The 15137-nt window shown below is 34.7% G+C and overlaps 1 protein-coding gene across 1 annotated transcript; it reads right to left on the bottom strand.

Annotated features, from left to right (window-relative positions):
* Window positions 1-210: 210 nt before the first annotated feature.
* Window positions 211-12425, bottom strand: LOC145602532 (uncharacterized). Its single transcript, XM_081658725.1, has 14 exons — window positions 12062-12425; window positions 11834-11968; window positions 11189-11318; window positions 10099-10166; window positions 9043-9102; window positions 7488-7691; window positions 6732-6860; window positions 4356-5024; window positions 3975-4167; window positions 3679-3872; window positions 3086-3190; window positions 2757-2899; window positions 1463-1741; window positions 211-1325 (listed from the first exon to the last, which is right to left on the bottom strand). The coding sequence occupies exons 1-14, from the start codon at window positions 12272-12274 to the stop codon at window positions 1061-1063; spliced, it is 2787 nt and encodes a 928-aa protein (XP_081514851.1). The 5' UTR covers window positions 12275-12425; the 3' UTR covers window positions 211-1060.
* Between the last annotated feature and the right edge of the window lie 2712 nt (window positions 12426-15137).

Here is a 15137-nt window from a genome sequence, read left to right as displayed (position 1 = left end):
GCTTCACCAAAACTTGTTCATTAGCCAAAATGCTACCATCTTCATTGTTAGGATTGTCACTGATTAATGATTATCACAAAAGTACTTGAAGATTCAAAATTTCAAGAGAGAAAACTAATACTCATAATGAAGATGGCTAGATGCCAAAATAGATAATCATGTGTAAGAAAAAGTTCATTACAAATTTAAATGGAAACTACAATGCTACACTTTAAATTTAAGAGAATAGAATTATCCTCATAAACGACATAAACTATAGACAAACAAAATGAGAAATCAATCTTCATGCTGCTTCAACTTAAGAGGCACCAGCCTCACTGCCAAGACATAGTTTCGGAGGCAGAAGCACCCTCGTCCTTCTAACATGACCATCTACATGCATAGCCTGAATTATCCAAAATGGATGCATCGAAAAGCTGTTAATGCCTCAAGGTTGCTGGCACAAGTGTACATTGTAACCAATTTAACACCAATTAATGTAATGAATTTGAAACAATTTCTTATTATCTCCGTTTACTCTATATTTAGCTATCCTCAAATAATGTATTTGTATTAAAAAGAGAAACGCTGTATTTGTTGAGCAATGTAAAAACATAGAATGATTCCAGACCTGCTGTATTCGTTCAGATACCTTATAAAGAAAACCAGAAACTAAAAAAGAACCAGAAAGAGGGAAACACTATACAGACGAGCAAAACTGCAGCATTGCATTCCCTATGAGTAGCTGATAAACCAAATTAAATCACAAAATTTTCCTCTCTCTTCTATGTCGGATACTAACTCTTCCACAGCCAGCAAAGTAAGCAAACCAGTCAGTTCTCCCACAAACCCAGCAAATGACAATCAAGTGGCAGTAATCCAATTTCCATGCATCTTCCAATCTCTCACCAGACAGTTCCCACTTCTAGTTAACGTAAATTAGTGGTGTTCATAATCCGTTATGCCCAGCCTAAACCAATAAGAGAACCAACATACACCATAATCGATTTCACATCTTTTGATGATCTATCAGAGCATATGGTTCGGCACTGTATAGCTCATTGACAGTTGAAAATCCTTTCTATCTTCTTCTCTTACGACCCTTTCCAAGCTGCCCAGACTTGAAATTATGTTCTTGCTCCTGAAGAAAAGCTCTTGCCTTACCATAATTTTCTGCTCTCTCCTCGTCCAATCGTTGCTTCTCTTTCATCTTCACCTCTTGGAGGAAGTAATTATCTTTCCTCAACTCACTAACAGCTCCCCTGCGTTCTTTTCTCAGAAGTCTCTTCATCTTCTTATTCTCAGCTCGAACACGATCAGGGTCATAATCCCTACCCTTTACGAAACTGCAAAAAAAAAAAAAAAAAAAAAAAAAGTTATTGCCTACCATATAAAAGAGACGATATCAATCATAACCATAACACAGAAGGATAAAAAAAAAAATTAAAAAAAAAAAAAAAAAAAGCTTAAGAAAAGGCATTACTTCTCCTCAAACTTGGGGTTCAGTAATTTAATAGGCACAGGCTTCTGCTTCCGCATCTGAAGTGGTTGTCGGAGTTTGTGATATTCCTTGACTTTCGTTGTTATGAGCTCGCCTACATCTCGTAATTTCTCTTGCAAAGGACCAGGCATATTTTTTTGATCAGCAACTTTAACCATCAACGCTGATACAGGCAAAAATATTTCAGGGAAGGCTTGAAGTTCTCCATAGACATTTACAAACCCCCTGAGGGTCTCCACCACTGACACAAGCACACTGGCCCTGCAATTTTATACCAAACACGCAATTAAATAACATCAAAAGCCCAGGTAAAGAGTAAGGGAAACAACGTATGAATGCGCTCACAAGTAAAGATGCAATTACATCACAATGCAAAAAAGAGCAGTATAAATATTTTACAGTAACATATAAAGTTATAAAAATGAGTTATCTGCGATGCAGTTTCTTTGTGGTGTTGAATAACACAACTAGCATTGAGGCTTTACATTTAATCCAAATTACTCAGTAAAACAGCCAACCTTTAATAAAAATGACCAAAGTACCTTAGTACCCTAGAACCTCCCTTCTCTCTCCTTACCTCCCCCAAAAATTTGCAGTACATAGTTTTTTTGTGGTGTTGAATAACACAACTAGAATTGGAGCTTTACATGTAATCCAAAATACTCAGTAAAAGAGCCAACCTTTATTCACAATGACCAAAGTACCTTCCCTACAGCCTCCCTTCTCTCTCTTACCTCCCCCAAAATTTAGCAGTACTACCTGGAGCTTAGAATACAAATCTTTATTAATTCTATTTTTATCTGCCAGTAAATATTTTCTCCCTCTACCCATCATAGATTCTACTATTATTACTTCTCCCTCCAGCCCCCACCCCCTCCCTTTTTCACGCCATTAAAGGAGTGGGAAAAAGGAGAAGAGTGAATGCAGGGGGGAGTGGCCAACATCATACTTGTATCCTACACATTTCAGCTAGTTGCAAATCACAATTTTGACACCTATAAGCTACTTCATACATGTAACCTACATCCTAGATGGTTGGTTCTCTGTTAGACTGCAGTTGACAAATGGAGTTCAATTTATCCTCGGAAAAATACATATCATTTGCAAATTTGTCAAACATCTAGTCACTAAAGCATATAAACTTTTTGTTTGAGCAACCTGATAAAATAAGATTAATAGAAAGAATGCAATAAAGTATTTATTGTGCATTAAATGAATAAAAGCTCTCCAGCCAGTGCTGCAAATTCAAACAATCATACTTGTAAACTACACTAACCTGAAACCTTGACTGTTAAAAAAGGAGGAATCTTCAGGCAACTTCATTATCTTCAAGAAGTCCAGAGGCTTAATGTCCTGTATACTCTCTTCTATGCGCAACAATGGCACAGGTGCTTTGAACTCTAGAAGATGTTGATACATCTGAATTAAAAATCAGCAGGATACGTCAGTTCATCTAAGTTGTCAAGCATGATCAAAACAATAAAAAGACACTTTAATAAATGACATGCTAACAGACAAGTAGCATCATCTTATCTGTTCCAAACCATGTGCAACAGTTGCTTAGAGATTGTTAATTTGGGAGCAGTAGCAAAAAACAAAATTTACCTGAGAGTCCTTGATGCCTTTATGATCTTTATCTATAGCTGCAACTAGTAAAGCCTTTAGAAACATTAAAGCTTCAGGAAAGTACTTCTTATTGTCTTTACTCACCTGCAGAAAAAAGTCAAATCATCAACACCCAAAAGTTGTAAAGTCTTGTAAGTGGCCACAACTGATTCCTATTGAATTAAATGAAACCTTTGGAGCAAGACATAAGCACTTCACAGATAGTCCATTATCAAGGGATTATATGAGTTTGTACAAGTTAATATAGCTTTTCCTATGATCTTCTTCCACTACTCTTGAAGTCCCTCTATCCTATTTGTAGTGTTAGATATAGCAATGACAGTTAACCATCTAACAACAGAAAGTCACAAAAGCCTTATCATGATCTGAAAAGTGGTAGCAAAGAAAACATATATTTGACAAACAAAATTTACAACAAAATGAGCAGTGGCTTGCAAAATAAGCAAATCCAATGTACAGAAGACAATACAATCTTTAATCTTGTCTTTGAACATCAGATGATTGGTAATGATTTAAAAACGTAATAAATATAAGTACACTGCAGTGCATATATGTGGATGAACATAACCTACCAAATAAATCATGGAACATAAGAAAGACCCGATTGCAGCATCACGGACAGACAGAACAGGACAACGTGTCAAATATTCACACATCAACAAAGAAGCTGGTGTCATGACAGCATGACGGAAGTCAGAGCATGGATAAATCATGGACCAAAGTCTCAATAGAAGCAATGTCTTCAGGGAAGGCCAGGAGCTTTTCTCTGCATATTTTTTAAAAGGAAAAGGGAAAAGGCAACCATTAATCTTTTTCAAGACACCCAAAAAAAAAAAAGACTAAAAACAGGTATGTGGTTAATTAAAACCTGGGTCTTTGATATCCTCAGTGAATTTTGTACGAGTCCGTAAAATCCGTTCACGAGCACATATTGCCGAAAAATATGGAATTTCTGTGCTCATCTCCAACAATGGTTTGACTAGTAGGTTCAATAATTGAAAGTTTAATGGATTTTGGTTTGGTAATGTAGCAAAGTACTGCAGGAGAAGACCATAGAACACCTGAAAAAAAATAAAGTGTCACCATCATTTTAAGTGAGCATCCTAAGAAAAAAAAAAAAAAAAAAAAAAGCCAATTCACAATAAATGAAGAGTTTAAATTCTTGATATATTTCCAAATCCATCACATGTTGGTTCAAAGCAATGCAACAACCTAGACAGCTCGAATGAAAAATCCCAGATATTCTTACTTGCATTTTCTTCCTATTTTCGGTAGGATTAAGACGAATAGGATTGCATTTGCGGATCCTCATAATTGCTTCAATAATATCTTCATTTGAACGATCTTGAAACAGTGCATATAAATCCTCCATTCTTCCTGGAGCATCAATTTTAAAAGGAAGTTCCTGTTTTAGCCTTGAACTCTGTGCCACACCTAAATTCAGCAGTGTGGTTTTCTTTTTCTCCTTTCTATCAAGATTGACAAGCCTCTCATTCTTTTTGTCCTTTCTGTCTTCCTGTGTTTTATCATCTCCTCCTTCCTCTTCTTCATCTGACTCATCCTCTTCATCAAGATCAGTACCAAGATCATCCTCACTCTGTTCCCAGTCCTTCAATGTTTCTCCCTTTCCATCATCCTCCTCATCATCAGTCCCTTCTTCATCGTCCTCACTCTCATCTGAATCATCAGAACACCCACTATCTTCATCCCCAATATCCTCTGAAACATTCTTTTCCAGAATTTCATCAACCCATCCCTTTTTTTTTAGTGACTTGTCATCAACAGTGAATGAGTCACCAAGGTCATCACCAGAAACATGACTTTGCTTGTTAGCAGAATGCTTGACATCATCTTCAGAATCATCACCATCCTCTTCACTGGTATCATCAGTAGCACGCATCCTATCCAGCCGCTCTTGCTATAAGACAAAATGAGTTAGAATATTTATTCTTAATAACAATTATCATCACCTAAAAAATATCATTCAGTCCTGTCATTGGCAAACAATTTGACAAATCTTAATTTTTACAAATCCTTTACACAGTATCCAAGTCATACCTCCCAAGCACAGGTTCATGGAAAATGAAATTATTGACAATGTCATAGACAATAAAATTATAGACATTTACGCTACATATTTACACAGCCATTATAAAAAAGGATATAAGATCAAAGTAATAAATATCAAACTGCATCTCCAACATAGAAAATCTATAAATATCACTAAAGTAGCAACCACTGACATCATATCGTCCACGTGGCAGCTTTACAAGAAAAAAATTTCTGCCTTAATAAAATTTGATGTTATTATATTTTTCTTTGGCTACAATTTTCAAATTTAATTTTACCTCCACTCAATTTATCTATACTCTTTAATTTATTTATTTTCCTTCTATCACCAACTATTTGTATCTAATGCAACTTTCCCTTATGCTTCATCGAACAAAATACTTTATATAATTATATGTATATAATTTTTTCTATTTTCATTTATATACATCAAATTTAAAATTATTTCTTATTTGCTTAAAATCGTATATAGTACAAGTTTAACATTTCGTATTTGCCTAAATTTTCATATTTGGTTTGCTCTTCTTCAAAACTAATTATATTAAATTAATGGTTATGTCTCTGTAATTTTCCTTATATGAGGTAATAAGTACTAAGAATACATAAAATACATACTCTATATTTCAGAGAAATGTTAATATCGTGCATTTGCACAGGGCTAATCTAGTAAAAGTAAATAAACTTCTGCCCATTGTAGAATGAAATCGTACCAGATTTACACTTTGTTATTTCAATGCTGTTGATACACATTTGCATGTTCAGCACCCCTTAACAATAACTTCATAATAGGCTACAACAAGTGGGTAAAAAGACAATAAGGGTAGTTAGAGGATAAAAATTCTTTTGAAAAAACTAGAATACTTCCTCCATTCTTTTTTAGTTGGCATGTTTTGACTTTTTACACTATTCACACATTCTACTTTGACTAGCTTTTTTTATATATATAGTTATGATAAATCTAGGATCTTGTTGAAATCGTGTCAATGAATGTTTTCATAATATCAACTTTTTTATAGTTTTACTTATTTAGTTAGAGAAATTCATCATTGAACTTGTGCGTTGGCAAACACAATAACTAAAAAGAAAAGGAGAAGTATATATTAAGTGTGTATCATAACATGTACTCGCTCTGTCACTTTTTAATGTTTACATTAGAAATCTTGTGAAATGTGAGAGAAAAATTGTCTAAGCGTAAAGCTTAAAAAGTGACGGAGGGAATAAGATTTTTCGAATAGGATAGTAATAGTGAGGAGCAAAAATCTACAAATTGACAACTTTCCTCCAAAATGATGAATGTCAATTACAAAACAAAAATAATAAATAAATAAAATAAAAATTGCTTTTAACAGTGAATAGCGCATTTCATATAAAATGGACCAATAAATCACCGTTTTGCCCACTGATATTGGCAAGCGAAGCAATAACAGTCCATTCATGCCAAAGAACTTGCCACTTTAAAATCTGTGACTCGAATCACAGGTTCCAAAATGTATAAACTACTATAAACACTGTAAAATATAGGGAACTAAACTGCATCAACTACATGTACACATACCTCAAGTCGCTCTAGCCGTTCTTTCTCCTCCTCGGCTATCTCCTCTGGTGTCTTAGTCCTATCTGACGGACGAGCACGCATCTCGAATGCCATCTCGCTCACCAATTTATCATAAATATCAGGTTCATCCTATATAAACACAGCAAAAATAGATTTTATGTCTTACTGAACATAAAGCCTGAAAATTCCAACATAAGGACCAAACAATCTCTTGTTCACTCTCCTATTAAAGTAATTTTTGGGGAAGGATGCTTATTAAACAAAATATCACTTCAAACACAAAGCACCCTAAACCCTAAACCCTACACACAGCAAAAATAGATTTCATGTCTTACTGAGCATAAAGCCCGAAAATTCCAACATAAGGACCAAACAATCTCTTGTTCACTCTCCTATTTAAGTATTTTTTGGGGAAGGATGCTTATTAACCAATATATCACTTCAAACACAAAGCACATATACTATTGACATTCCATAAGTGCAAAACAAGAACAAAACAGTCTCAAAAAATAAAAAATTAAATGAGAAAATATGATAAAGCGCAACAAAACAGCACTTGGGTAAACAATCAGATAAAAGCATTGTCATGGTAATATTGCAAAGCTTTAGTAACACAGCCAATCACTTATTATATAAGACAAACAGCTATATCAACATGGACTGGTAACATGATCTCTAATTTAGTTAAAAAAGAAAGAAAACAAACAAGAAAGGGAATAACAAAAGATGTTTCAAACAACAGAACCTAGATAGTACCTGCTTGGAAACATCAGAAACAGATATAACCTCTTTCTTTTTTAAATCTTTTGAAAAGTTTGGATTCACAAGAGCCTTCAAAGCATTCATCTTGCTTGGTTGAGTAAGAGAAGATAAAGCATCTGACTGAACTAAAGATTCAAAATCTTTGTCCAATTGATCAACCAGCTTCTCATTTTCTTCTTTTTCCCTTGCTTTTTGTTCCTGGTAGACAGAACAAAGTTGTTAATATTCAGCAATCATAGGCAGATCCTTCAGAGGCTGAGAATCAGAAATAGACCAAAGGTAACTCATAATAAACTCAAAGGTAAGGATACTACATTATCTAAAAAGAAATTGAAACTCTGTTAAATAGTTAATTAGGTTTAGTTTATGAGCTCTCAGAAACAGAATACACATTAGCTCCCAGGTTCATCCTGTCACGATCCATGAGTTCTGCTGGAAAGCTGTACCTTGGCTTTATCAAATAAATTGAGAAGTACATGCTAAAAGCAACAGGAAATGAATTCTGGTTTGACATCCTTGCACTACAATCGAATTTTCATTTTCAAAAAATATAATAACACTGCCAATCCCAAAGCTAAATTTATGAGAACCATAGATTATGAGATCTAGCATGTCCCTGTAATTTTCTGCAATTTGGAGTGCACATTGTGCATCTGACAAGTCGAGTACCTTTCACCAATTCCATGCATCAAGTAAACATCATTTTATTGTCATTCCTCTTTCTAAATAAAAGAATCCTGACTTTAAAGAACTGCATAATTGTGAAGTTATTTTATCCTTGAAAATAAGGGATGGAGGAAGTGTAAACTTATATTAACATAGGACATCCGACTTATATCCTTATGTATCTCAATAAGTGACCCAGCTCTATCTATAGTAAGTTTATCCTCCATATGGGATAGAGGATGTGCTATATTATACTAAATCTAGGATTTCTGTCCCAATGTGTCTCAACTAGTAACCCAGCCCAAGTGAAAAAGTCCAACAATTAAAGTAATGGTACTGAATACTTAAAGTCAATAATGTAGAGAAATAAGAACAGATGGTTAACAAGATGCGAGACATGGCGAGAAATCAGACAACTGCTAATCTTATCCTTATACCCCTTCTATGTGAATATTAGGTGTATCTAACTTCTGCGGTGTATTCTTGTCCACTTCAAACATTTTATTCCTTAATTAGAAAATTTATAAGAAGATGGCATATTATTATGAGAAATCCAGACATATTAACGAAGTCAGAAACAACTTACTGTAGCCAAGAGTTACTAAAGTCAAATGTGCCTATCATTTTTAAAAGGAAGGAACAAAAGATTTACATTAGGTATTATGAACAGATTAGAATAACAGCACCAAATTGTTAACTCAGTAATGTTTTGTATCCACTGCTGAGCAGGTAAGCCTTGTTATATGTTTACAAAGCTGTGACAGCTAATTTGAGAGACAATCAAGACAAAACTACCAACTCTAGGCCCCCATCCACCCCCCAAAAGAAAAAGAAATAGACAAAAAAATAAATTGAAAAGAAAAAAAAAAAAGAAGAACCTCACCTTGAAAAACTTGCTTTTCTGAATGATCTCTTCCATCACCTCCTTCTTACTCTTCACCCTCTGCAATTAGACAATCATATTAGTGTTACAATGTAAGGACTATGCGTACTTCAGCTGCTAGAACAATTAAAATAAGTGTACAAAATGTACATGATGTTTGATATAACGATGTTTAAGAACAAAGACGGAAAGGTATGACTGGAGAAAGTCAAGATATGCTACAATTATGCAATAAAGAGACAGTAAACCAAAAAAGAATTTTTGTTATATATATTTTTCTAGCTACGGAACAACATACAAGAAGAAAGACATGCTTGCCTGCATTTATATTCTTAACTCCTAGGTGATATCATTCACTACATGGGTAAAATAAACCTTTTAAAGTTCATCTTCTTTACATGAACATAAAAATAACTTTCCAAACAAGGGGACAAAATCACAGATGCAAGATATATAATGGCGTATTGGCATTTGTGTGTGTGTGTGTGTGTGTGTGTGTGAGTGAGTGCGCACGTGTGCGTGCGTGTTTTTTTATTTTTATTTTTTTTGCTTCCACAATAATCAAATCAGGCGCTAGTAAAGGCTAAGATTTCAGCCACATGGGCTCTCTTCAGACTTCAGAGGGATCAGAACACGAATGCCATTGATTAGTCTTACACTGAATATTTAACTAATCATCTTGACTACTGAGGAGTTCAGGTGAACATAGAATTGTTGCGGTTTGGTCTCAAATCCGTGTTTTTGAAGGTCCCTCCAAACTTTCTTCATAACACTGGACTACATTAGCTCTCTTCATCTACGAAGTCAACAAAATAATGTAAACCAGGCCACAACCTACCCTGTAGGGCATATATCAACCAATATCTACTGCTTGTATCAAAGTACATCTAAAGGTAGCAAAGAGCAGTCTTATGTTAATCATTCATGAGATTGAGACAAGTACAGAAAAAATAACAGATAGCTAATAATTGGTCTTAAACAGCCTCTACAAACAGGTTCAGCTATAATAAGCAGTAAATACACTTTACAGGTTTGAACTTAATAAATAAATCTTACATTTTCCTCCCCTTCAGCTATGTCTGCATCCACTGATTTACGCCCAAGCCTTAAGATGGAAGACCTGTCTAATACACCCAAAAATAAATAGGTCAATAAAATATATTATCAGATCATTAAACTCAAACACATTACAGCAACTTCCACAAGTAAAGCAAGAAGAAAACTAAAAAAGCTTCTAGTTCAGAGACACTCATCAGCAAAAATGGCCACAATCACATGGTTGGTGTAAGAGCCTTTATCTCATTTATTTATAACAAGAAGCAGCCAATCACAGAATGGGAATGCAAAAGATGAGAAGCAATTAAATTACACTATTCATTATGACTACAATACAAACCAAGCCCTCCATGCTACCAGCCTCTGTGGATTTAGATCCCACTTCCAAGAACTCAAAGCCCTTTCCATCCTCCATGTTCACAACATAAGATGCACCATCATATTGAAACTAAGCCAATTCTTTAGCTCTAAGCTATTGTTCAGCATTAGAAGTTATTTAAGTAATTTTCAACCGCTCCATCACTGTAGCCATAACAACAGATTATTTTCACCATCTACGCAGAGACCTATCCACTAGACTTCCAAATAAACATTCTCACTCTTAACATTGTTACAGAGCATATATTAATCAAGTCAAGAGGGTAAATGGTACTCGGATAAACTTCCCAATTATAATGGAGAAACTCAAAGATGTAATGTAACAGAACTTGCTTCTATTTTTGTGAGGGAGTAACAATCAGAAAGAAAACTACTCGCCTGCAAGTGCAAAGCAACAGAAGGAAGTCGATATATCTCAGCCTCATAATGAGGGCCATGCTAAGGTATTTATAGTATCAAACAGTTAATGTTACCATCATGAATCACTCATTATACCAATGGAAAGAGATTCCATAAACCACTGACGCATTTCATTTTACCCTTAAATGATCTATTATAGCTTCTAAAACTAGAAACTTTTCCTCTCAATTGTGACAAGTTTCATATTTACAAACAATCACATAATTATTCCTAATTCCAATCAGCGTTCAGCAATAAACATACATACAATAGATAAACATTAGAAATAACATTTCAAAACTTCCATCTTTACCTTGACCTGTTTCCTCATCACTACCATATTCCACATCGTCATTGAAGTCATCCCTTAGCCCATCATTTATATCAAGATCATCTTCCTCATCATCAGATAAATTATACTTGTTTGTCTTTTTTATTTTCATCTGTAAAAGAGCAATAATCACAAAGGAAAATTATTCAACATAAGCAACAAAACCAATGGATTATAAATTACATCAATGAGTCAATTTTCATAATTCAAATCAACTCAATTATAACCAAAAATTAGGACACCGATTAGTCGATTCCTCAACACTTCCATTCAACTTCTACGTCTAGAGCTTAATGGCTTAACCACCTTCATCAAAGACTTCACTTGTTAAGCTAATATCCTCCAAATTAACACTTTCCTTCCCTCAGCTACTAATCCGTCAATGATCACTCAACACAAGACATAATTTAACCATAATTTTAATCATAAGCATGTCCATCCCAATGTTCAAAATGACCAGACACTGATTTTTCCAAGCAACAACTAAATCACACGAGAACCCGAAAACTTATATACACAAAAACTTCTATACACACGAACTCGAAAACTTCTACACACACGAAACCGAATTCATAAAAGTCATTGCCTAAACAATTAATACTACATTATAATATAGTCCATTAATACCTGGCGCTCACGCTGAGAACGCAATATAGCCTTATCAAATTCACCAAGATTATCATTCTGCTCCCCAATTCGCTTATCCACAAAAACCGAAGCTTTCCCACTTTGTTCATACTCCTTCAACAATGTCTTCTTCCTCTGAAATTTGCAGAAACAAAAATCAATTTTTAAAAAAATTCAATTTTTCAATTAAAATCAAACAAATTGAAATTCGAAAGATGAATTGTGTACCTTATCAATGGCTCGAGCTCGAGCTTGGCCAATACGGCGTTCTTCACCTTTGCGTTTTTTGCCAATAACGTCGAATTTGCGGCGGGACCAAATGGTCTCGAAAGGGTTATCTTTGGGAACTGATTTGAGTTTCATGGATACTTTGTTTACGCCAGATTGCTTTGATTTCTTCTTGTTTTTCTTCGTTTTTTCGGTGCCATTATTCTTCGCCATTGTTGAAGGAGGGAGTTCAGCAATGGAGTTTTAGGGTTTATGTTGGGGAAAGGGGTTTATGCGGAGCTGCACAGGAGGCCAGTGTATATGATTCGAGACTCGGATTATAAAATTAGGTTGCTAAAACTTGTTACTGTTGTTAATGAGCCGAACTTGAATAATTTCAGATCGTTGTCTACTTGTCTATGACCACTCGTTGAAAAACGAAGTAACCCCTATTCTTCTTTTTTAATGCGCTTTCTCTCTCCTCTCTTCTCTCTTCTCTCTCCGAGAAATGCCTTGTTAATATGCGATATTAACGCCTGTTGTTTATATGAGGGTGTGAAAGACATTTCGTATCATTTAGTAAGGGTAAAATAGTCTAGCGGGAAAAAAGTGACTAACTGTGGGTTGACGAACGTTAACTTGGACGGGGTTACGTTTTATTACAAAAACGTTGTACCATCTTTGCCCGTGCCGTTGATTGTAACACCGTTCTGCAATTGTTTTTAATTCTTTCGACATTCTGATTCATGTCAGCGATCTCAAATGTCATCGATGCTAAAGCGATTCAATTTTTAAGTGGGCGATTGCGGTGGTTTTGGGTTTCTTATTTAACCAAGTGGTTACTGCGGTGGTAGGATGCGCGGTAGGATGCGAGCAATGTACAGTTAGGGTTGAACCAGGTAACTGTTCTAATATCGTCATTTTACCTCGTTGTTAGTTGTTGAATTTTGTGGTTTTGGGTTGCAATAATTTATTAACAGAAACGACTTCAAGTGTAAATTGAATTCATAATGTTAGTTTGTTTGCCTAGCATGAGTGGAAATGAATTATGAAAAAATAGATTTGAATTAGTACTCTGATTGAACACTATGAACCAGCCGGAATACTTGATTGAAACGATTACTTAGTTAGTTTAGTATTTTTGGACTGATTGGACGACCTGGAAAAATGGAGAATTGGATAGCTTGGGATGGTGTTCTCCAGCTCCTCGAGGACGGGATCTTCTGATTCCCAAATTCAACACAAAACGGGATTGAACTTCAACGTTAACCATCCACTAACGTCGCAAGTTTTCAGCAAGTTTTTTGCCAGGTCAGCTACAGTGCCAGAAAACAATCAAATATTGCAATATGCTTCAATAATAATGAAAATGCCATCATATTAACATATAACGTTAATATGTCATATTAACTGGGGGAAGCTCTCTCTCTCCTCTCTCTTTAGGGTTTTAATTTTCTTGGCCGTTTACGCCGGAAATAGTCTTTAGACCTTTTTCTTTGATTTAATTTGCTATTTTGTTATTTATTTTGTTTTGCTTTGTTTTGTTCTCTCCGTTTGTGAGAGTTTGTCCCAATGTTTTGGGTTTTTCCCAATTTTTTGAGATTTTGATTCACATCTATGGATGAGAATTTTAATTTTAGGTTTTTAATAACAATTGAGAAGGTGATTTGGATTCATATAGGTTTAGGGTTCGTCATCAACGCTACGATCAAAACATCAGCGCAGATTGCGAAGGTCTCTACTTGGATAGATGCAAAGACATCGAAAATCACTGCTCGCGTCAAGTTTGAAGCGGTAGAGTGTGAGCTATGCCCGATATGCAAATTAGTTATGATTTTGATTGTAAAAGTTATGTTATTTTCTCTAGATCTGTGGTTCACAAATCTTTATTATTGTTGTAGATGCCGTATGGCTATTTATTAATGATAATATTCATCAACCTGTAAAAATAAAAAAATAAAAAAATAAAAAAATAAAAAAATAAAAAAAAGAGAGAGAGAGAGAGAGAGAGAGAGAGAGTATCCCCTATAACATTGCATGATAACCCAATACTGGCCGAGATAACCTTATAACACTAACGCAATAACTAACGTAACCAAGTAATTCAGACTTACAATACTGAGACGCAAGTTCATGACACTGGCTCAAAGACGTTACCAGGTAACCTTTGTTACACTAAAATAGTAACCCCTACGATGGTTGACCGCATCGTGCGGTCAGTCACATATAAGAATTTGTGGAATAATTTGTTGAACAATTATTTTTGAATTCCTAGCCTTTGAGGAAAAATTGTCGGAATGGATCTTTTATATTGGTTTTGAATATTTTGTGTGAAATGACATGTTGGTAAATTGACACTTTGGGACCTTACAAAAATGACACTTTGTTACTTTTATTTGGTTTTACCATTTTTCGGATAATACCATCACATGAGTGGCACGAAACTTTATCTTTTCCTCTTTTTCTATCTCAGTCACCATGTCCACCACGCACCTAAGAACGAAGCACCCAGCAGCCTCGGCAGCCACATATGGGTTGCGTGAGCAGCCCAGCTGGCCGAGAGCTGGCTCGGGGCTCTTAGGCCTCGTGTTGCGTGCTAATGCTTCGAAAATTATCGAATTTTGTGTGTGACATTATAAATCAATTCTAAATTAATTTTAGAATCAATTTTGAGGAAAAATGAAAAATAACAAGTCCAACTTAAATAATTCATCCAAAGCAATTAACCAAATTTATTTCCAAGAATCATTCTTTAATAAAATTGGTTTAACTTGGTGTAACAAAATAAATTAGGGCATTTCTCACTATTAATTTAATCACTTTAAATTAATCTTGAGATTTTGACAAAATAAAAGGGGGTTGGAAAAATGAACATAAGTTCAATAAAGACTCCAACTTTAATACTTGTGACTTCATGAAAAATTATATCTTCCAATATGAAGATAAACCAATTTCTATCACAAGTTTTAAACTTTATGATTCCAATCAACTAAAAAATGATTAAATCAACAAAGTTTAACCAAAATTCATGGAATTTAGTAACTCAAAGTTTCAATCACTTATCATAAGTAAAGATTGAATCTTTAATACTTGGAAG

Source organism: Chenopodium album, chromosome 21 (assembly GCF_948465745.1).
Source record: "Chenopodium album chromosome 21, dcCheAlbu1.1, whole genome shotgun sequence".
In the NCBI taxonomy this organism is placed as follows: Eukaryota; Viridiplantae; Streptophyta; class Magnoliopsida; order Caryophyllales; family Amaranthaceae; genus Chenopodium; species Chenopodium album.
Note: the sequence above shows the minus strand (reverse complement) of the source record. Positions and strands in the feature narration are given on the sequence as shown.